This window comes from Caloenas nicobarica, chromosome 16 (assembly GCF_036013445.1).
Source record: "Caloenas nicobarica isolate bCalNic1 chromosome 16, bCalNic1.hap1, whole genome shotgun sequence".
Classification (NCBI taxonomy): Eukaryota; Metazoa; Chordata; class Aves; order Columbiformes; family Columbidae; genus Caloenas; species Caloenas nicobarica.
The window spans coordinates 9825859-9848274 of record NC_088260.1 but is presented as its reverse complement, the minus strand read 5'-3'; the positions used below and the strand labels follow the sequence as shown (position 1 = coordinate 9848274).

At 46.4% G+C, this 22416-nt stretch overlaps 1 protein-coding gene across 1 annotated transcript in view; it reads left to right on the top strand.

Moving 5' to 3' along the window:
- The window catches only part of BCR (BCR activator of RhoGEF and GTPase), a 100976-nt gene that overhangs the window by 67126 nt on the left and 11434 nt on the right, over positions 1 to 22416 (top strand). Inside the window, exons 9-19 of the mRNA XM_065646131.1 lie at positions 7142 to 7263; positions 8483 to 8651; positions 8842 to 8961; positions 9893 to 9968; positions 10359 to 10463; positions 11291 to 11365; positions 12540 to 12637; positions 13315 to 13446; positions 21016 to 21075; positions 21216 to 21325; positions 22146 to 22285. Coding sequence (XP_065502203.1) covers positions 7142 to 7263; positions 8483 to 8651; positions 8842 to 8961; positions 9893 to 9968; positions 10359 to 10463; positions 11291 to 11365; positions 12540 to 12637; positions 13315 to 13446; positions 21016 to 21075; positions 21216 to 21325; positions 22146 to 22285 — 1207 coding nt within the window. The remainder of the gene's footprint in view (positions 1 to 7141; positions 7264 to 8482; positions 8652 to 8841; positions 8962 to 9892; positions 9969 to 10358; positions 10464 to 11290; positions 11366 to 12539; positions 12638 to 13314; positions 13447 to 21015; positions 21076 to 21215; positions 21326 to 22145; positions 22286 to 22416) is intronic.

The window sequence follows — 22416 nt, the reverse complement described above, 5'->3', positions numbered from 1 at the left end:
AACCCTTTGTGCTCTTCCTCACTGCACACAGCTTGCACTGAGCCCAGGGAAAAAAAGAACTTGCTTCTGATGCTTCACAGAGCTTGTCTTCCACTCTAGGAATCTGATGGTGGATCCTTTCTTTAGTCGTTTGGCAGCAATATCCCACTTTTTTCAATGTGGTAATGCCTCAGTTGACACCGCTCTGTGTCTAGAGAGTAGATACGTTCACTCTCTGCATAGTAATCCAGAGACACAAGTCTGCTCCCAGCTACTCTGTGTGGGTTAGTGATGGCTGTTCCTTCCTACAAGCTACTCAGCTTGGGGTCATAGCTGGGTTTTGTTTATGCTTATAAATCTTTCCTTTTCTACTTATCCTTTCCTCCCACTCGCCTTGCTTGTGCTTCCCCTAGGGTGGCAGGACAGTGTGCAGTTTGCATCTCTTAATTGACTGCTCTCAATGCATAATGCCTTTTTTATTTTAATGAATCACCAGCTTCCTTTGATGGCTTTTTTCATTATTTGTCTTCCTCCCATTGAAATTTCCTTGGTGGAAAGGAAGGAGGGAAAACAGCCCTTTCCCCTCATGTATTGCTTAGGTGCTGATCTCAGTTATCTTTTTTTCCCAGTCCTTGCCTTTTATGTGCAGTATTTTTCCCCTTTGAGTGTGTTGTGGGGAGGAGTCAAATCTCCTCTGCCAGCCTCTTGCTTCAGCTCCTTTTTTCAGGATTGCTTTGAACTGGGGAAAGCAGCCAGTTGTTAATCTCCCTAGTGACAGGCTGCTAAGGAGAGGAGTGCGGGTCAGGAGAGAGTATGGGCTCATCAGCACAGTATTCCTCCCTTTTGTTAAAGGTGATTCCCTGCTCCGGGAGCATTGACTGGCTGACCTGCCTGCTGTCTCCCTGCGTGATGTCAGGTGTCCTTCCTGCACGCCACCCCCTTGGTTCTGTTTGGCTCAGTAGGCTTTTTGCTAATTCTAGAATTATGCATGTAAACTGCAAGTTTTCTGTGATGTGCGGACCCGGTTTAATTTGCTGGGTGGAATAAGTATTTCGGGTGGTGCAAGGAGGTAGGAGCAAAGGGAGTAAAACCATTCACCAGAGGGACAGAAAGGGCTGCAACAGGGAAAGCAGTATTGGTGGGTTAAACCTATGAACACGTAGTTTGGTCCTTGCTGCCTGCCAGGCTGACTGTAGCTGCTCTTCTCTGCTCGGTGGTTTGCTGAGGGCTGCTGCACAGGGCAGCCAGGAAAGCACCAGCCCTGAGCTGGCAACACAGGGGAGTCAGGAGGGCTTAGCTGGGCTTTCGGATCTGTTTCCATTAAGCCTGATCTGCTGCATTCTCTTGCTCCTTCCTTTTCTTTCCATCTTTCTACTTCTGTGTTTTTACTTTTTTAAATGTTTTCGGTGGATTATCTGCAGGCATCCACTTTGCCAGCCCTCTAAATAACAAAAAAATGCATGGCGGGGGGAAAGAGTATCTTAGTAGCACTGTACCTTCTGACTCAGAATGTGAGTGGTGGAGAATCTTCCACCCCTTAGGACCATGGAGCAGGCATCTTATTTGCTCACTGCTGGTCCTTCACCACTATTCTCTTGGCTTAAGTAGGGAACCTGTTTAGGATTCTGCTGGGGATGGTCCCTTGGGGAAGCAGGAAAACGAATGCTTTGAGGTGAAGGATGTGCCGCTATTATGTGCTAGAAGGAAGGGAGTAATAACCTTTCTAGTCTTATTAACAGAGAAGCTATAGGGACTGCATGTTCTTTCTCAGCCAAGCCTGGATGCAAATAATTATAGAGCTTTCACCATATTTCCCAGCCAGAAGTAAAGGCTTGTGTTTGCAGCAAATTCAGCCCATTCTTGTAAAGCAGGAATTAAAGAAACTGCAAAAAATTGCAGAGTTCATTTGGGAGGTAGTGGTTCTTCTCTTGACTGCTGCTCATCTGATGTTCTTTGCAGGGTGTTGTTCCAGGGCAGTTCAGACCAACCTGAGTGGTGGTGGCTGCAGTTCTGCCTTGCCCCTGGCTGTGCGGTCCCACCCTCTCTGAAGTGCTCATACTGGTATTTGTGTGATCCCACAGTGGCATGGAGGAATGGAGCTGCCTAAAAATGAAGCCTTTTTGAGTTTTGATCACTCCGCTGACTAAGTTGGCTTAGTGTCTGGTCTCATCAGCACCACTCCGGACACAAGAGGGCTGACAGGCAGTTCCTTCTGGGATCAAGCCTACTAGGTCACAAGTAAGATCAGCTTAGGCTACTGGGCACCATTTCCCTTGCCCTGGAGAGAAGAGGCTGCTTGGCAAGCTGCTCTGCCATGCTTCTAAATGTGGTTTTACACCGTAGTCAGGGGACTGGGTATCATTGCCTTAGGCTCCTGTTTAACTTGATACAGACCAAGTGTGCTAGAGAAGGGAAAGGACTAAGGGCATTTACAAAGGAGCAGAAGTGCAAACTAAAGCCTTTGAAAAGCTGGGAGCTACGCTTAGACACAGGCAGCCATGCACAGCTTGAGGGCTGGTGCTTACTGCTTCTGGAGGCCTTGGGCAGATGTTGGCAATAGAGCAATCAAAATTGTTCTTGGATGCTTCACACTCTGTCCTACAGCTGGAGTCTGAGAGCTCCTGGTGACAGAAGCTTTGGAAAGCAAAAAGAAATGCTATTAAAATGCTCAAAGAGCAGCCAGTTTAGCTCCCTAGGCAGAACATCCCTTTATTCTGCAATGCTGGTCTTGCAACACGCACACACACACGAGGAATCATTTTCTTCCTACGCTCTGCAGAAAGCCAAACCACCTCTTCCTCACTGACATATGCCAATACCCATCTCCTGCTTTTACCCTCCTCCTCCTGCATTACACATGTTCCAGCCTTTCCCGGGGCTCTCACCCACGCACGCTGCAGGCCGCTGCTGTCGCCACATCGGATGAGCTCTTTCCTCGGCTCACAAGTGAGGAGATGGCCTTTTGTACAGCTGTGGTTCTGGATGAGTAGATTTTTAAATTCCGTTTTTTTTGTAATGTGTCTCAGACAAGCTGGTCTTCTGCCACACTTCCTGGAGTTAAACACTACGTGACAGCAGCAGGATTTAGCATATGCAAACAGCACGAAAACACTGGAGGATGAATAGATGAGCGTACAGGTGGTTGTGAGGTTGGTAGCAGAGGAGGGGGAGATGCTCGTTGACAGAAGTAAGAGGAAGACAGCACCAGGCAATCCAAAGAGAATATCCAAGCACTGGAAGATGTCCAGGGAGAGCTCTCTTGTCCAGAGCACCGAGGTGGTTGGGAGAAGCAGCAGGTGAAAACTTGCAAAAGAAAGCAGGACCTGGAAAGGAGACTTGGGACTTATACTGCACCAGTATGGGAGCTTTGCAAGAGCCACTGAAGGTAGCAGTCAGCCCAGGCCCTGTCTGAGAAATTAAAGATGATCCTAATTCACTCCATTATGATATGAAATAGGAAGTTTTCCCCCAGGCCTCCTGGAGCATCTTTCTTTAGCTGTGCTGAGCTCTTGTGCTGGACACCTGACAGTCTTGGGGCTATCTGTAGAAGAGAGGGGGTCACTCTGCCACTGTACGGCCACTAGAGAAGGCCTGCGGAGCTGAGGTGGCACGGGAGTCCTGTCTGAGGGGGCTGCTGGCTCCTCCAGCGTGGGGTAGGATGGGCTGACTCAGGTTGGGACGTCCGGGAAGGTGCCTTGCGCTCCCTCACTGCAGGGTTTGACAGGGATCTGGTAAGCCAGTTGGGAAATCCTTTTATTGTTTCCCTCTGACCTGCTGAACCCTCCCAGCAAGATGAATCATTTGCAACAAAGGCTGTGACCTGTGCTGGAAGCACTTCTCTGCTCCACTGATGCTGAGCAGCCTGGGGCATGCCTGTTGTGCCCAGCCCTAATGAAAGTCCTGTTTTCCAAGAGAAGCTGGTAGTTAGATCTAGTATCAAGCTCCACACCCCTGTGAGGAGAGATTTCCTAACTTGGTCCACAAATGTTTTGTCCTGTCCTCTCCGCCTCAGATACTTGGTTGCTTTTGTGGCAGTTTACCCCTGCTGCTTGCTGAAGAGAGACCTTCCCAACTAGTTCATGAGTGAGAAGATATGAAGAATGAAAGGTCTGGGAAGCTCAGAGTTTTCCTCTGAGTGGCTGGCTGGAATACATCCCTTTCACCTCTTTAGTTTTGTTCCAGTCAAGCTTAGGAAATACAGCCTTGTCGTCTTCCCACCCAGCTCTCTTTCTCAGGCATCATGCTGCCAAAGACTTTTTGCTGCCTCGTGGTAGCACCGTGTCTCATGTCAGTCAGGATATTTTGTACCCAGGAGTGCTAGCCAAAATAAACCCAGAGCAAGCGAGCGGTACCTCAGTCCCAGATGGGAAGTATGAAGGCTGTTAGATGGGAAGTATGAAGCCTCTTGAATTACGCCACTGTTTTGGCATCGTATGGCTGAGCTTTCTGCTTGGGTTTTGGGGAGATGTGGGACAGAGACCACGGCTGCTTGGAGGAAGTCTGCTTAGATGGTGACAGCCAAGGACTGTGCAGTGGCAGGTCAGGTACAACTTCAGAGGGCAGGAGAAGGGGTGGCCTGGTTGGACCAGAAAGGCCATGTGGGGAGGGGGGGTCTGTAGCCTTGCTGCAGGGATTATTGATGGGCTCTTATTTTCTAATTTTGTGGAGGCCTGACACAAAGGTTCCCCATCACTGCTGTCTCCGTAAGAGCTTCCCATTCACTCAAGGACATGTGTGTCTTCAAAATGCTCTGGTCTAGATGATGGAAATGGAAAACCAGGGGGCTGACCTCGGGTTCTTCACAGTCCTCCAACAGCTCTCATGGGCCTGTGCCTTCCATCCCCTGTGAAGAAGCACATTGCTGGCCATGTTGTTGGCCTGTCTCTGCCACCAGGGACATCTTCCCAGGACAGGGTACTTAGTCTGTGCTCTGGACCGGCCTGGGGTATTTTTCAGCTAGGAACTCTGGTGGGGTGCTGGGCTGGGGTCTTGGCTGGTCTCACACACCGCCAGTGTCTGGCAGAGGGGGACAGAAGGCCAGGTCAGGACTGTGCTGTGTCCCTGCCAGGTAGGCAAGGGACAGTGTCGCATCCTGCTGGGTAGCAGAGATGAGTGAGCTGTGAGAACATCTTTACACCTACGAACAATGAGTAAAGACTGAGCTGGCATCAAGCAGTTATTCTTATTGCCCCAGAGGAGCTGAGCTGATTTGCAGCGTAATTAATATGCATCAGATCTAGAAACCTGAGATCAGTGTTTTGGCTTGCTCGGAAGATATCTTTCCCTGCTTCATTATTGCTCCCAAATGAGATTCTTTGCAGCTGTGGAGAGTGTTTTTGCTACTGACAACATACCTCCTCCTTCTTATTTATTTATTTTTAAAGCTCAATGTTTCTAGTTTCCTACCTGGGTTTTGTTCGCAAGGTATGCACAAGTGCGCATCAGCAGCAGAGACGTCAATGCAGGCAGGCATTCTCTCCAAAACCACTGAGGAGAAGCCAGGAGGATTACACCCACCTAAAAATAAACATTAACATATGTACAGGCCTTTCTGAGCCTGAATCACTGCTGGATACGAGATCTCTGTAAACTCCTGCCCAGAGATGGTACAACAGCAGCAAATGGAACCCATGGAGCATAACCTGAGAAACTGAGGCATCAGGTCTGGTTTGGATGTCCTGACCTTGCTCAGGTTAACTGCTTTCCTGTTGCGTACTGCCATGTAGCTGAGCACAGCTGCCTGTTGGAAACAAGCAATTTTCCTCTATGTGTTTCCCAGCATGGGGCTTGCAGAGATATGCCGGTCAGGAGTGAGTTGTGCTGACAAGTCCCAAGCAAGGGCCTGCAGAAGGGTGGTAGTGAGACAGCAGGAGGAGGTGTTGGTTAGTGCTGGTCAGTGTTAGCAGATCTTCCCAATCCCCAGCCATGGTGCTGTCTAGGCAAATATGGTACGTGTAACGTGTCACTCATTGGTGTCAGGGGAGCATCCTCTTACCTGGAAGAGCAAGGAAATAGTACAGGTCAGGGAAAAGTACCTTAGCACACCTGTGTGAAGAAGCTGATGGTTCATGCTTGTACTGGCTATGAAGCGAGGCAACGCTGACAGCTATACATATGGGTGAAATAAAATTTGCCCGAAGTTGAATACCTCCGACTTCTGTTTGAAAATCAGTGGGGGATATCTATTCCAGATGTGCACTTGGAGTCCTGTTGATCCTGCCATCAGAGCAGAAGGCCTGAGCATAGAACAGAACTTGAAGCTCCTGGCTTGGTCACCAGTAACGGCACACAGCCATCTGTGTCCATGCCAGTGCTCCAGCCTTTTTGGCATTCAACTATGGAGTCCCCATAAGGGAATTAGGAAAGCGATGGTTCTGCCTACCAACGTGTGTCTCTTATTTAGGAGGTTGTAAAGCTCCCTGGAACTGGAAACAGGAATAAAGGCATCAGGGTTGTGCAGCTTCTTTGCATCTTCTAGTTTTAGGGAATGTTTATATGATATGTAAAAGAGATTTAAATAGGCATGGGGTAGGGGCAGATGGTCCTACTTAAACACAGGCTGATAAGGGACTACTGAGAAGTTTGCTAGATACACATATTTTTCAGGAATTATCCCTTAACAGCACTTGTAATAAAGAAGCAGCAATGGCATGCAGCTGTTAATGTTGACAAACTACTGTTGTGAATGGGGAGTGGAGGTGTTCACTCCTCTTTCTCCCTGCTGGAGTAGCTTAAGCTGAATTCGGTGGCTGGGTGACTCCTGAGAAAAGTGGTGTTTGCTGCTCTCTGCTGGTCTGCAGGGCGATGATTTGCTGTCAGTGATTCTGGCCCTTAGATACACAGAAGCTGGGCAATGACTCTCAATAAACTGCATCTTGGGCTCAGGAACAGGTGATGGAGAGAAGCCTGAAGTCTGACCCAAACCAGATAATAAAGGAGATGCATGGCCATTTCTGCTCCTAGGAGAGAGGGCAGCAGCAGGGAGTAGATCTTACAGCAAGGAACGTTTAATAGCCTTTTTTCTTTTTTTCTGAATTAGACAAATTTACTGACTTGGCTCGGGTGGGAGTCATGTCTAAAGAATGTGTTGCCCCAGTGCCAAATCTGGGGTTCGTATTGCACTAACTAAAACTAAAACATTTTTTTTCTGTTTTTTCACCAGCATCGGCAGCTGCTGAAGGACAGTTTCATGGTGGAGCTGGTTGAGGGGGCTCGCAAGCTACGTCATGTCTTTCTTTTCACTGATCTGTTCCTGTGTGCCAAGCTCAAGAAGCAGATTGGAGGGTGAGGTTTTCCTTCTGGACTACATGCTTTGCACCTCAGCTTCAGCAGAATCCTGGGTTTAACCAGTAATTTTATTTGAATATGATTACGTGACACCTGGGTAACTGTAATGCATAAGATGTAGTTGGATGAGGAATGATCAGCAAGGTAGTACTGTCTATTATATGAGACCTTGGCCAAGTCCTGATCCCTCAGGAAAGATTAATTCCTCCTGCCCCTGCCCTAAGCCTTCCTAGGAAGATAGGATGTGCTGTAGCTGCTGGTATTCTGCACAAATGCTGTTCGGTTTTCTACTCCCCCTTTCTTTTAGTACATGACCTTCTTCATTTTCTTTTGTTACAAAGGTTATTAATTTTGGCCTTGCAGCTACAGCCAGTTAACAGTTTTGCAGAAAAATGGAAAATGTACAATAAACAGACTATGTTCAACCCTAGAGTGCAGCTATACAAACAGTTTTGTTGACATTTTTCACAAATAAGGGGGGGGACCCTTCAGCAACATACCTGCCTCGAACAGGGCTTCTCTTCATTTGGTAATTGTTCTGCTTGGGGAGACCTCTCATATCTTCTTGCCCTTCTCAAGCAAAAGTTGTTCCTGCCCCTTTTGAAGCACATATTTGTGAGGAATGAACCTTCGAAAGAGTGGGACACTTCCAATAGTGGATGTTCCTGACAGTAGAGGTGGAAAGGGAGTAAATCACATGAAACATTTAAAAAGTGAAGCGGTTATCCTGGTGAAATCACTGGAGAATGGCAGTTACAAGCTGTAGTTTCTCTGTTCTGCTTGGATTACACAGAGGTTTATGCATATTGGCCCACTTGCCCCACTTGGCCCGTCTAGCTCAGGGAGGAAAGACGTGGGTTTAGATCACAGGCAGCAGCCAAGTCAGAGGCACGGCGTGGCTTTTGAACTTTGTCTCTACAGAGGCTTCAAAGAGAGAGCAGGCAGGACTGAAAGGGTTACAAAAAATTATTGTGGTTTCCTAGGATGAAAAGAACTAGATAACAAAATGACTTGCCTTGTTACGTGCTATACTTCTAGACTTTCCTGCTGGAAAGCAGCCTGTTACCAGACTTTTTCCACATGGGAGTCACAACGAAGTTGTGCCCATTTCTGTATCTTATGCATTATAATTGGGAAGGACTTGTGGGAAGGGAAGGGGGAGTGGATGTTGCCAAACGCTGGTAATAGTAAAAGGTTTGAACCTTCTGTCTTTCAGAAAAAGCCAGCAATATGACTGCAAATGGTACATCCCGCTCACTGACCTTAGTTTCCAAATGGTGGATGAGTCTGAGGCAGTGCCCAATATCCCACTGGTACCTGATGAGGAGCTGGATGCCATGAAGATCAAGATATCCCAGATCAAGAATGACATCCAGCGTGAAAAGGTAAAGTGGCTTGAGCATTCCGTGCCAAGTACAGACTCAGTCTCTGTGGAGATGAGATGCTGACAGAAGCAGCATCCCCAGAGCTGCACAGAGGGAAGGGACTGTGGATCTTAAAATGTCTGTCAGTGTAAATGGGGACAGACGTTGGAGAATAACGTGTTCTCTGTCTCTTCTCTCCCCAACCCTTCAGAGGGCCAATAAGGGCAGCAAGGTCATTGAGAGATTGAAAAAGAAGCTCTCAGAGCAGGAATCCCTCCTGCTGCTGATGTCTCCCAACATGGCCTTCCGGGTACACAATCGCAATGGCAAGGTGAGTGGCGCTTCTGGTCTCCCTCAGCATACAAAATGGAAATCCAGGGAAGGGTGTGTGAGTTTGTATGCACTGTTGTACAGGGAGGTCTTCATGCCCTCTACTGCTTGGCCTGGAAGCACTTTCCAAGCAGCAGACACCTAACCCTTGCTACACCGAAGGTTATGATGACATCTTGTAAGACTATGGCTAATTTGTATGCAACATTGGCATTTGAAAAATGACATTAGAGATTAATCCCCTACCTCAGCATTTGCCCTGGCAGAGCAATAGCAGCAGTTGTCGCCACCTAAGATAAAGCTCTGCAGCAGCTGTCTTCTAGATTCTCCTCAAGTTCAAGCACACTCAGGGCTGTCTCCTTGGGACTGCAGGCTGTACTTGTCACTAGGGATGCTGAGTGGTTGTGAACAATGTCCTTTAGCACTGTGGGATGCTCAGTGTGCCAGGGGTGTCCCCTGTTCTGGCAGTGCTGTAACCTGTCACTGTGGCCTTTCCATGCACGTGGCAAAGGATTCTCACAAGATCCTGTTACTACCCCATGAAAATTCACAAGCTGGTCACTGCTTTCTCAGCTTGCATCAGTGTCTAGGCCTGTGGGAGAGGCTTTTGGGTTTCCTGGTGCAAACGCTGTGAGGAATAGCACAGAGCTGCCATGGGCCCTCATGCTGCCAAGCTGCTGTTTGCAGGGTGGAGCTCTGTGAAAGCTCTGACTGCAGGAGTCTGCACTGGACCGCTGGCACATTGCTGAGAAGGCCCATTGCCAGAGTCTTGCCTGTCACTGACAAAGCTGTGATGTCAGGCAACCAGCAGCAATACAAGAAGGACGGTATATCCAACAATTTGCACTGGGGAGGGTGGGAGGCAAGCAGGCCTGCCCTCAAAGGTCAGTCAGACTAACGCATACCCTATTTTCTTCTGGTTTCCTGGGCAGAGTTACACATTCCTCATTTCATCAGACTATGAAAGGGCAGAGTGGAGGGAAAACATCCGGGAACAGCAGAAGAAATGTGAGTATCCCTCAGGTGGGCATTGGTACAAATACTATGAATTTATTAGAGAGCGGGAGGCCAGAGGATATGAGGTATGAGGCTTTTATCTGGCTCCTGTCCAAAGAAACGGATTTAATTTTTTGGCATGTGTGGGTTTTTGGCTTTGCAAGAAAATGAGAGCCCCCTCCTTGTTTCCTGTGAACCATCCTGAGACTTTTTGCTCCAAAGAGTAAATAAATATGCCCTCAACAGAGCTGGGCTGCAGCAGCAGTGCAGATCTGAGCACCACAGTGCTGATGCTGAACATTGCCCTGGGAGCGGCTGTCCCATGTGTGCCCAGAATGAGGGAGCGTGCATCCAGCCACTGCTTTGAATTTTAATTCTTCCCTCTCTGAATCTCCTTGACAGGCTTTAAAAGCTTCTCACTCACATCAGTGGAGCTCCAGATGCTGACAAACTCCTGTGTGAAGCTTCAGACAGTCCACAACATTCCCCTCACTATCAATAAGGAAGGTGAGACCTTTGGTTTATGCTTTTGCATGGTGCAGCTGCAGTGAAAACCAACCTCTGCCTCCCTTTCCACATTTCACCTAGTACTGCTCCTACTGTTTCTTCTTGCTACAATCTTCGGCTTGGTAATGAGATACAAACCGAGAGTTCCTGTAAAACAAAAGCTGAGACCAGATGTACCCAACTTGTGTAGTTCAGTTGAAGTAGATGATAGTGTGCAAAAAGAGAGCAACAAGAACAAAAGCAATTGGTTTTCCCAATGTTATTTGCTGCAACAATAAAAAAAAAAAAGTTCCAAATTATGTGGCTACATCTGAATTAGTAAAATATTCCCGGACATCCTCCTCCAATATATATTCATTGACTATTAAATGGTCTTTAAATGCAGCCGTCATGCCAGGGATTGGAGTGTCTGTTGGAGTCCTAGCCTGGGACAACTCTGAGCTATGCCTGGGAATCCCCTGGAAGAACACTAGTTGGCCAAAATTGTATCAGAGAACATCCTGAGTTGCTATTTAATATGCCTCTGTAAAAGACTTCGCCTCTGTATTTTACTACTTCTCCTTTGAATTTCTTCCATGCTCTCTTGCTGACCTTAGAAATAGCACTGTAAAAGCTACACATTGCCGGAATTTGTTACGGTTGAAACCAACACTGAACCCAGAACAGTCTCCTCTTTTGCTGAAATGGCGAGATTACATGCTCCTGCCGTCCTTTTTAGGGACAGTTTACCCTCTGGTCATTAACCTGTGTAGTATCTATCTCTTCACTCTGTCTTTCACTTTGGCTCTTTTGTGAACATAACAAAATTCCTTCGGTCTTTTGCACAGATGATGAATCCCCAGGTCTCTATGGATTCCTGAATGTCATTGTCCACTCTGCCACAGGATTCAAGCAAAGTTCAAGTGAGTTGCAGTTTTGGATCACACCAAGGTATTGATAGGGGTTAGATAATTCAGGTGCTGTGACAGCTGGGCATGAGCTGGTTTAGGATTGCAGCATCTGGGATGACGGTGAGGAGGAGAGGTGATTTGGGCAACTGAAAGTGAAATCGGGGCATTGGTGTAAATTTAGAGAAATGTAATTTTTAAATGCTACTAGTAACTCCCAGAAATACATCAGGATCAAGCATGTATCATTATTTTTAGGCCTAGTCTGTTGGTATTCTTTTAAGCAGTGTTTGCTAATCACCGAACAGTTTTAAATACAAGTCAGCACTTATCCTGAGTTCTTTCAGCTGTATTTTGTTCTGCAATGAAAGAAGCAGCATTTTCTGACATCTAAAATTTTTGGTGTGAGGAAAGAGGTGTTAAAAATCAGGGAAAAGATTTGACAGGATCAAAAAAAGTGAAAAAATAGCATGAAGAGGACACCTGTAGAAGTAGACATGCTTCTCAGCCATTGGTGAGGATAACCCAGAAGCAGCTGCATAGCTTCCCTAGCCATGCGGCTGGCGATCCTGTTCTTATCTGAGCTGCGTGTGCAGTCTCAGGGGGAAAAGAGCGAGCGGGCTGGATGTGCTTGCTGTTAGCCTTCTCCTGCCGAGCCACTGGCTGCCCAGGTACTGGCTGACATCACTTACAGTGTAACTTACCAATAGGGGCTCCTTGGTAGCTCTTCAAAAGCACCTGATACCACATAATTAACCACTTTGTGAAGATAATGAGTCTTTGATGAGTGGCCTCTAACCTACTCTCAGGGATACTATACTGATGCTGTTCTCAGGGAAGTGGGTTCTGATGTGTTGGTGGGGTCCAGTATCTACCTGGAGAAGTTTCATTTCTCATTGGTGTACACCTTTTGCTCATTGTGGATTGATTTGGGAAATATTGGATAATAGTGTACAGCTGACTCTTGATAGAGGTGAGGGGCTCGTCTGTGCAGAGGTCATTTATACAGCTGTGCTGCTGCTTCAGCTTCATAAAAGCAACTCTGCCAGTCCATATGATGAGATTTGTGCTGGATAGTGTTAGTGGTACTAATACAGAGAAGATACAAATGAAGACACATCCTGAAAGTGGTTAATGCAAATTAGGAGATTCTTTAAATCTGTAAAAAGTTTCTGTCTCCCATCCTCAGATTTGTACTGCACATTAGAGGTGGATTCTTTTGGGTATTTTGTGAACAAGGCTAAAACTAGAGTTTACAGAGACACCACGGAGCCCAACTGGAATGAGGTAGGTTGGATTTTTCTTGATTTGGCTTGTTCCATGTGCCAAACATCAATGCACAATGGGCAAAAACCTACAAATGGAAGAAGTGCTGCATGCTCAGCACTTGTGCTACATATGCTGCCTCTCAGCAAACACTTTCATGCCAGGTTTATTTCACTGTCAGGGCTTGCAGAACATTTTCTCTTGGATTAGCTATAGTTAAACAAACATTTTGTTAAAAATGAGTCTTGCCCAGTATTTCGTCATTTAAACAGATGCATGTTTGATTATTTTTTTAAAGACACAAGTGAAAATATGTTGAAGAAGGAGGTGTTTATTTGTTGTGAGGGGGAAGAATCAGTTAAAAGACATTTTGCCTGTTTACAGCCAACTCAAGCCTGCTGGGGAGTAAAATTAAATACAAGGAAGGTGGGCGAGTTTGTGTCTTTGAATGATTCTTTGCTGAAACTCAGTGAAACCTCACTAAGGAGTCAGCCATCTTACTTTCTGATTTGACCACTTTCTATATACAAAATACGATTTCAGTATGATTCTAGACCAAGTCCTTTAAAGGGAGGAGGTTTTGGTCAGGCCTGAAGTGCTGCCTCCTGATGAGTTTTAAGAGGACTGTGTTGATTATTAAGTGACTAATGTCCTGCTGTGATGTATTCATTGGTCTTTCCTTCCCTGGTGCCCCGCAGGAGTTTGAGATTGAGCTGGAAGGCTCGCAAACTCTGCGGATTCTGTGCTATGAAAAGTGCTACAACAAAACCAAGCTCACCAAAGAGGACGGAGAGAGCACGGATCGCATAATGGGGAAAGGACAGATGCAGGTAAGACTGTGCTTCACTTATTCCTGCCACCTTACTGCAAAACATGGAGTGCACCAGGGAGGTTTTTTTCTGCGTTCTGATTGTCTCGGCACTGGGGATTTTTCTTCAGACAGTGAGGTATACAATGTGATTCATAGGCAGGAAGCCAGCAGCTCCTTCCCTCTTGCCTTGTCCCTTAAGCCTGTTTCAGCACCCTTACAGAAAAGACGCTTTTTCATGAAAACTTTTGTTTTGATCCCTGATTTGCATGTTAACTTCAAAACTTCCAGCACGGTATATAGGAACTGCATTGTCACTGAGCCCTGGGCACTGTTGAGGATGCTCCATTTGTGACAAAAGGGGAAGCAATGAATATACTGTCCCCTCTGTAAATCACGTGGAAGAAATGCTACTGTCTGTACGTGCTGGAAGTTGATTGATGTGATAGCAAGGTCTTGGAGGACAGGCTTATTGCCCTGATAATTGCCATGTCCAGAGTGTAGTGTCCATGACAGCAGGCTGCATCCGAGAGAGATTTCCACTGCTGAGAATCAGCATGGGACACTGTTTATGTGGCAAATTTATAATACAATAGTGGAGGTGATGAGATGATTGCAACCGGATGCTGCTCTCGGGGAGGTGCTGTGTGATAAAGAGCTAAAGCTCCATGCAGGAGAGACCAGGCCGTCGGTGGAGGATGACATGGAGAACTTATGTTCCCCCTCTTCTTCCCGTTTGTTGCACTGTTTGTACACAGCTTTAGGAGGGTGTTTAAGTGCTTGCTCTGAGGTGACATTCTGTATGTTGGACTGGCTGTCATACAGATCAGAGAACCTGCCCAGATACCTCTTTATTTCTGGTGTGCTGAAAAATACCAGGAGTTCTCCTCCATTTACATTTGACTCTTCATTACTCCACGGATGACAGCTTTCTCCACCATTTGAGTGATGGTCAGGCAGGCCAAGGCCATTTGTGGGGTTTTGGGAACAGCTCCGATTGAGGGCAGCCCGCAGGATCATCTCTCACCTTTACTCAGGAAGGGTTCGCTGTCTAAATGAGTTTCATTAGCCTGTTCCTCTCCCTCCCTCCCTGCAGCCCTGAGGCTGCCACGCCATTTTCAGGGAAAGCTTTTGTTGCCGAAGACATGGTGGGTGTTTGAAAGAAAACTTGTGTACAAATCAATAAATGCTAGTACAGGATGCCTCCTACATACATCTCTCAGGCGAACCAGAAATCTTTGTGTCCTTTCTGCCAATAAAAGCTTATTTTGCATGGAGCTGAGCAACCACAAAAGAGTAACTTTTCAGCCCTGAAATGCCCTTGAGATTTGTGTGCTCATAATGGAGAACCCTGAAATCACTAACCCTCTAAATCCTTCAAATATTTTACATAGAATGATTTTTAAAAAATAATAAAATATTTTAAAGTTTAAACTTTTTTTCCCACATTTTTATGCACAGAACTTGTATGTTCTGTTAAAACATTTTATACTTTAGTTAACAAGAAAAATACTCTTTGGTGACACTTGAAATTGATTGCATCTTGATTCTTTTAGAAAAACCTAAACAGTGGAAAGCAAAAAAAAAAAAAACCAACCCAACAAAAAACCCAAACAAACAAACAACAAAAACCACACACCAAAAAAAACCCCCAACCAACCAAAAACTAAAGTTCTTGATTAATGGGCAAAAGTTTTCATCCTCGTAATTCTCAGTGATTTCTGTCCCATTGCACAACTATTTAACAATATCGAATAACTGCAAAGAGAAGTCATAAGAGAGTCTGATAAGATTTTGGGTTGATCAGAATTAGTAAAGATTTTTACTTTGTTTGCTTTTTAAAGCCAACACCATTTCTCTATTAAGAAACCGTAATAATACAATAATAAAATCAAATTGCAACCTGTGGCTGAAAGTTGGCTGTGTTAATACTGTCAGCATCTTTTCCAGTCACTGGTTTTATAGTTGTTTTCTTTCAGGATTTTCCCAGGTGCTTTTACATTAGATTTTGTTTACTTTAGGGTTGCTAGCGTCTCTGGGGCTTGTTCCTTTGTCATTATTCAGCCAAATTCTGTCATGTAAAGGCAACGTCTGTGGAGTTGGATGAGGTTTTTAATTTTTTTTTCCTAAATTCTCTTTAGTTAAAAATTCTGGGAACAAGGAGTCACGTCTGCATCCTCCTGCTGATAAAAACAGGGACACTTCTGTGTTGGCTAAATCACAGTGTATTGTTAAGCCATGTATTATTGTAAATCTGCAGCTTCCCATTACTGGGATTTCTGACTCACCTAATTCTCTTGAGCTGCACTGATGAAGACAATGCATCAAGGAGACGAGGACTGTTTTGGCTGTGAAATATTTATTAAATCTCTCCGTTACATAATGGCACTGGAGGAAGGAAGACTGGAAATTGGTCTGTGTGGACAGAAGCTTCCAGGAATGGGCAGCAATTTTAATAGCTCCCATTGCTCATTTTCTTTTCCTATGGAATATTTTATTTACCTGTTTTTATAGCCACATGCAAGAGCTTTGTTGCTTGTCAACCTGCAACTTTTATCCCTGAAAAATAAACCCACAATGTTTTACTATGGGAGAACCTCCTGTAAATGTGGAAGTGAAGTTTTCATTAGACCTTCTGGGAATGGCAGCACTGATGTGTTTGACTTGGTGGCACACATGGCTGGGGGCTTCTGTTACACCTCAGGCACGACAAATACGGGGAGAAGGTGCCATTCCTGGGTACACTGTGAAACTGAAATTATGGGGAGGCTTGGGGAAGGAAGAAATGGACATCATCTTAGTGAAGGAAACGTGGGGCTTACTTCAGCCGTAAGCATCAGCTCCTCTCATTTTGAATTAGTTTTTTTGTTGTTGTTTCTGCCGTTACCTTGCAATCCTTCTTTGGCCTGGGAGGTTGGCCCTTTTGCTCTTTGAATTTTGCACTTCATGTAGCAGGTGTCCCCCCATGCTTTGAGTGTAGCAGCCTTTTTTTTGGCCCTGAGACTCTGCATCTAAGTGGGTACATATGTCAGCAAAACTGGCCTCTGCCTTGGGACCAGACTGCATGAGTAAACTGATACTTCATCCCGTGATCCATCTCCTCCAGTTGGTGCCTCCTAGAAATGCTCTTTCCTGTGTTATTTCTTTTTCTCCGTGATCAGCTCAGGCAAATAATTTCCTTCTCCTTTCCAGCAGTGCTGGAAAATCAGAGAGGATATGACCTTAGATCAGTCATTCTGTGGTAGCAGCGCAACACTGTTCCTCTGTTGCCACGCAAAACAATCACTCTTGTCTGCTTAATTACCTGGGGTGGCTCATAGCAGTGCACATGGCTATTTCAGACAGCTGGGTTGTTTTCCATGTAAAACAGATTGTCACATGCTGGACCTCTCAAGTGTCAACTCGGAAAACCTTGTACACACTCGAGTTCATTTAAAGAGTTTGCTCATGCAGAACAGCATCCCAGCAATGAAAACAGGGTGGAAATGAAGAAGGCAATGGATCATGTCTAAAGAGTGATGGTGGGAAAGATTAACATGTCAGTGGGGGGCTTTGAGAAGAACGGGGTTATGGCTGGGCTGGGAGTTTCCAGCAGCAGTGAGGCTGACAACATGTATGTCACCTCAGTTACAATTAAAAATTGATGGAGTGTAAAGTTGCTGGGGAGATTTAATAAAGTAACGTGAATAAATAGCATAAAATAGCATAAAACACACTGACCTTAAGGTTGCTTCAGTCCTTGCTCCCAGTTTTTCCTCTTTCTGTATCTTTTCTTTTCTGGGGGGGTGGGGAAACCATCAAACTCTCTGTGGTGGTTTCCTGAGACAAAGCACAGACACCCTTAGTGCCCGGCTTGCATTTGCCATTGACCAGTATCCCCAGTTCACCTTCTTCCCCATTCCCCACCACTCTGTGTTCTGCACACTCAGGCTCTGCTGACTGCTCTGCACTAATTGTCTGTCTTAATTCAGTGCTGAGCTGCCACGAGGACCAGAGACTCGCTCTCAGAAATCCCTGTGGTGCTGAGCTGCTTTGTTCTATTGTGTTTTGTGCAGGATACAGAGACGCATTTGTTTGATCCATCAGTGAATTTGGGGCTGTAGCTTATCACTGTAAATGCCAACCAACAGGCCACAAGGGGACTGGAGATGCTGGGGGAGTAAAGACAAACTGGTTTGTTCGTATTTTTTCTGTGCAGCATACACTTTTGGTGGGAACTGTGCAAACAAGCCCACGAGATACCGTCTTGGAGGGTTTTAGCAGGTCTGTCCTATTTGCATAGCTCACGGAAACAACACAGTTTTTCACAGTTTCAGTGGAGATGAGACAGGTCCTTTTGTCACTCAAACCAAGCATCTCTTTGAAGGAAATATTTAGAGGTGCAGTAAATTTCACCATCAAATTAATGCAGAAGCAGACATTTCACAGTGCCGCCCGCTGCTTGAGCTGGCAAAGCCAGCACTATGTGCTCGCTCACTTGGAGCAGCCTCCTTTGGCACGCTGTCTGCAGAGCGCCTTTTCCTACTCAGTGCTCCTTCTTCCAGGTCATTGATCTCCAAATCAGGCCACAAGACAGCATGACCCCATTTGTCCCAGGCCCTCTCTGTGCTGGAGCATCACATGCACTAACTCTTTGTCTCCAGTTTGCTCTGTAACCCATCTGCTCCAGCCGCCCTTGCCTCGCGTTGCTCTGGCTGGCCTCAGGTCAGTCATCTGTAGGGTGCAGCACTGAAACCTTGCTCCAAGACTAAACAACGTTCTTAATTTCCTGTTGACTGTTTTTCTCTACTGTGACTTTATCAGACTGTTAGACCTGATCTTCCTGTCTCAGTGTTGCTGAGAGCTTATTCAAGCTTTGCTCTTTTATTAGCTTCTATCATTTCACTTGGTTATTTAAAAAGCACCTTGGGGTGACTTTTTTTTTTTTTTAATTGCTGTTGTTATTACCAGTGATTTATGCAGGGTGGGCTCAAGTCAGCCAGACCCACTCCCTGGTCCTTGTCCTCCCGAGCTGCCTCTACTCAATATAAGCCGTTCTCCAGCAGGAAAACAGCGGGCTGGGGGTGCAGCATCCCACCAGCCCTGCAAGAGTTCAGAGGTCGGGGAGCAAGAGGTAGTAGCAGGTACACTCACAGTCCTGGCTCAGCTCCAGAAGTTCCCCAGCAGGGAAGAGTCCCTGTGAGCCACTGCTTTTGCCAGTCCTTTGCAGCCAAATGATATTCACTCCTGAGACAGAGTGGACTTTGGCTCGTACTTTTTAACAGCTACTTACTTGCTTTTATTTTGTACAGTGGTGGGAGTCCCCTGGTTGTCACTGAGGCATAACCAGTAATACCTGTTAGCTTAAATAAACTGTAACTGGACCCTGTTGGACTTTACCTTTTTTGGCAAATATTCAAAACCCTCTTTCCCCTTCAGTCTTAAGCAGTCTCTCCCTGCTATAAGTAATACCACCTCAGTGACTCTGCTCTAAAAGCATATGGAAAACTGCTTTGAAGATGCAGGACCCGCTGTGTCTGTGTCTATCAGCAGGGCCATTTTGGCAGCTTAACGAGATGACTATTGAGGTAGCTGGAGATGAAGCTGTCAGGAGCACTGAGCATGGTTGCTCATCATAGGAAACCAGACACTTCAGAAACGGTTTCCTCTTGATTCTGGGAAAGAATGCAGTTGTCGAAAGAAACCAAGCTTCCAGCACGGAAACTCAGGGAAGAATAGCCTTGATTCTGGCAAACTTGTAGGGACCTTGGCCAGCCGCGCAGGCGGGGGCGGATCTGTTCCGCCAGAGTTATAAGCAAACCCTCTTGGCAAGCAGTCTGTTATTTGGGTTTGCTGAAGCACTGGAGCTAAGCACTGCTGCCCATTGGCCTCCTGGACCTTTGCGCAGTCCCAAAATGTGGGAGCTACTGGTTACTGACTATTCCTTGCAAGAGGTCTTCAGGAATTTCTGCCAGAGTTGCACCTACAGGAGCCGGTCCAATTCGACAGGAAAACACGTGTGTGCTGGCAGCATCCCACTGTGGGCTCACGTCCGTAACAAAGTGCGCAGAGATAAGGTTGGCCTGACTTTCTTCGCTGTTGCTTCTTGGGGTCTCTGCAGTGTGAGCGAAGAGGGAGAAACTTTTCTCTCTGCTGGTTGTCTCTTTCAGGGAGTGGGGAAGGGCAGGGGGGACTTGTCTCTGTAGCTGTCAGCAGCATTGGGCTAGTTTGTGGATGATCTGAAAGAGAGCGTGAGCATGATTGCATCTGAAATCTCCCAGAATATGACTGCTGCCGTAGTTTCAACATTTACCTCTGCCCATGAGAGAACTCTGCTTTTGCGCAGGGTTCTGTGAGAAGGGGGAGCTGTGCTGCAGAAGTGGCTCTAGTTACTGAGTGTCGTTTGGTTTGCTGAGGACAGTAAACTCAAAACAGAGTCCAGTGCAGCCGCCTCCTTCCAACCTCGCTGTGTCTCAGTGTTCACAAGCCAAGTGCTACAAAGCCATCGCAGGGGCACTGAAGTCTGCTTGCCGTGGCTGGTTCTGATTGCCGAGGGCAGTCCCCGTGCAGACAGGGCTTTTCTCGCTTTCGCCAGTCTAGCTCGAGCCGAGTGCCACGCTCCAGCTGATCAGATGTGTTTGGGCTCTCCCGGGCAGTACTGGAGTGGCTGGGCGATGTCTGAGTACTTCAGTCAGAGCTCCCCAGCCTCACAACTGTCCACTCAAAAGAGATCAAACAAAGCTGAAAACGGGAGATCAGGGCTTTGTGTCAGAACTTGGCGCTGCTTAATGAATTCTTGCGAGAGCAGGGCCAGGTGTTCTTCCTGCCTCCATCCTCAAGCTGAAATGGAAAAGGAATAGGTAGGTTGAAGTAGGACAACTTTCCATGATTTCTGGGCTGATTTCCTCTATTTCTCCTCTGTCAGATCCTGAGAGAGGTTTGGTTTGTTTAAAGTTATTTGTCTCTGTATGGATCACTTCTTATTTCTCTGCCTTGATTTCACTGTTAAGGTCATTATGTCTTTTGAATTAAGTGGAACATAGTCCTTCTTGGAAGCTATTGGTGTCATAGCCAAGAGCTATGAAGCACTCCAGCCTGGCTTTTTATTTCAGTGCAGTAATTTCACACTCGTCCAGCCTCACTTGTTTCACAAAACTGCAGAGGGAGAGAGTTTCCTCTATTTCAAATCAGTCATTTTTAGAAATCTCTCCTCCCCTTTTCTGACTCCTAGCCTTGTGAGATGGGACAAATTTGGCTGTTAACGTGCCTGTTGTGCTCCAGCAATGAATACAGTCTCTGTGAAAGCTGAGCTCGTTGGCCTTTAACCATTGATTTTGCTTGCTGAGGTTGCCTTTGTTGTTGAGCAGAAACTGCACATTTATTGCTGGATTTTCCACGTGTGAGAGTCCTCATCAGCCCTGCTTAGAGAACCACACAAAGTCCGAGTGTCCCCCTACCTGAAACCAGGGAAACCTTGGAATGCGTGTTTTCCCATGGAAAAGAAATACCATGTTGGAAGTGGTAGTGCTCTGCTCCCTCCCAGAAGCCTTTTAGGCTAGCTGATTTCTCTGAAATCTGTTCCTAACTCATGCATAACTTCCATGTTTTTCAGCTGGACCCACAGGCATTACAGGACAAAGATTGGCAACGCACAGTCATCTCAATGAATGGAGTAAGTACGGAAGCCAGAAGTTAGCACTGCTTGTGTGTCTCATATGTGCTTTATTTCTTTGCTATTCATTGCAGCACTGGAAAAAAAAAAAAAAAAAAAGTTTGAAAAGTAACAGCTGTCCTCTTTTATTTTTTATTGAGGTCGAAGTGAAGCTGTCGGTGAAGTTTACCAGCCGGGAGTTTAGCCTGAAAAGGATGCCGTCCCGGAAACAGACTGGGGTGTTTGGGGTCAAGATCGCTATTGTCACCAAGTGAGCGGATGGGTCACATTTCTCCCTGTTGTTTTTCAGAAAGTCAACTGGTCAGTGGGTTGTGCCTGGGCTTTACCATGCTGAGGGATCTGTCAGTCCCGTCTGCTGCCCTTGGGTAGCAGCGTAGATGGCTGTGGCTGCTGTACGTTCTCCAAGCTTCATTTTCTTGTAGGAGAAAAACCAGCATGCACACAGGCTTTGAAACCCAGGGTGTTTACCTACAGCAGAACACTCTTCTGAGGTCTGGAAATACCCCTTGCCCCTTCACTCTGTAATTAGCTGACTTGGTCACAAATTTCCAGAGCCACTGAGCAGTGATATTTCCTTTCCATAATCGGAAACGTCCAAATTCTTTGGATCCTGTTGCATTATTTTAACCCCTGATCTTTTGTCATGAATCCTTTGCCAGAAGAAACCTGTTTGTTCCGTTATATAGTTTGGGAAATGTGTTATTTCCTCCCTATGGAATTGCATTATTTGGAAAGCAATGGTGTTGCCATGTGTCCAAGCTCTGTTTGGGAATCCGCTGATTACCTGCGCAAAGTCGCAGACTCCGAGGGCACTGAGACCCGGCCAGAAGCCCAAGCACTCAGGGCAGCTGCAGCGCAGCCAAAGCCAGGCTGAGACGCTCAGAAAAGCCTCTCCGGTTCTAAAGGAATTTTTTAGCTTGGTCTCGACTGCCTGCTCAGACTTTCTACCACCCCATTTTCCAGAAGATGTTTGCACAGCAAAATGATGGGGTGATTTTAACCAGCCTGGCTGGGGCAACAAGCACTGAGGGCATGGGCTGTACTGAACTTTTCCGTCTGGCTTTTTTAAGGAGAGAGAGATCGAAGGTGCCTTACATAGTGCGCCAGTGCGTGGAGGAGATAGAGCGGCGTGGCATGGAGGAGGTGGGCATCTACCGTGTCTCTGGGGTTGCAACCGATATCCAAGCTCTGAAAGCTGCCTTTGATGTCAGTAAGTAATTGTGTCTGATGTTTTCTTTTGCACTGGGAGAACCTGCAGGAGCTCCCTGTCAGGTGGCTATGCTATTTTTAATCTTATGTTCCTCAAGAAGCACTAAGAGTTAGAGATTCTCACACAAGGAG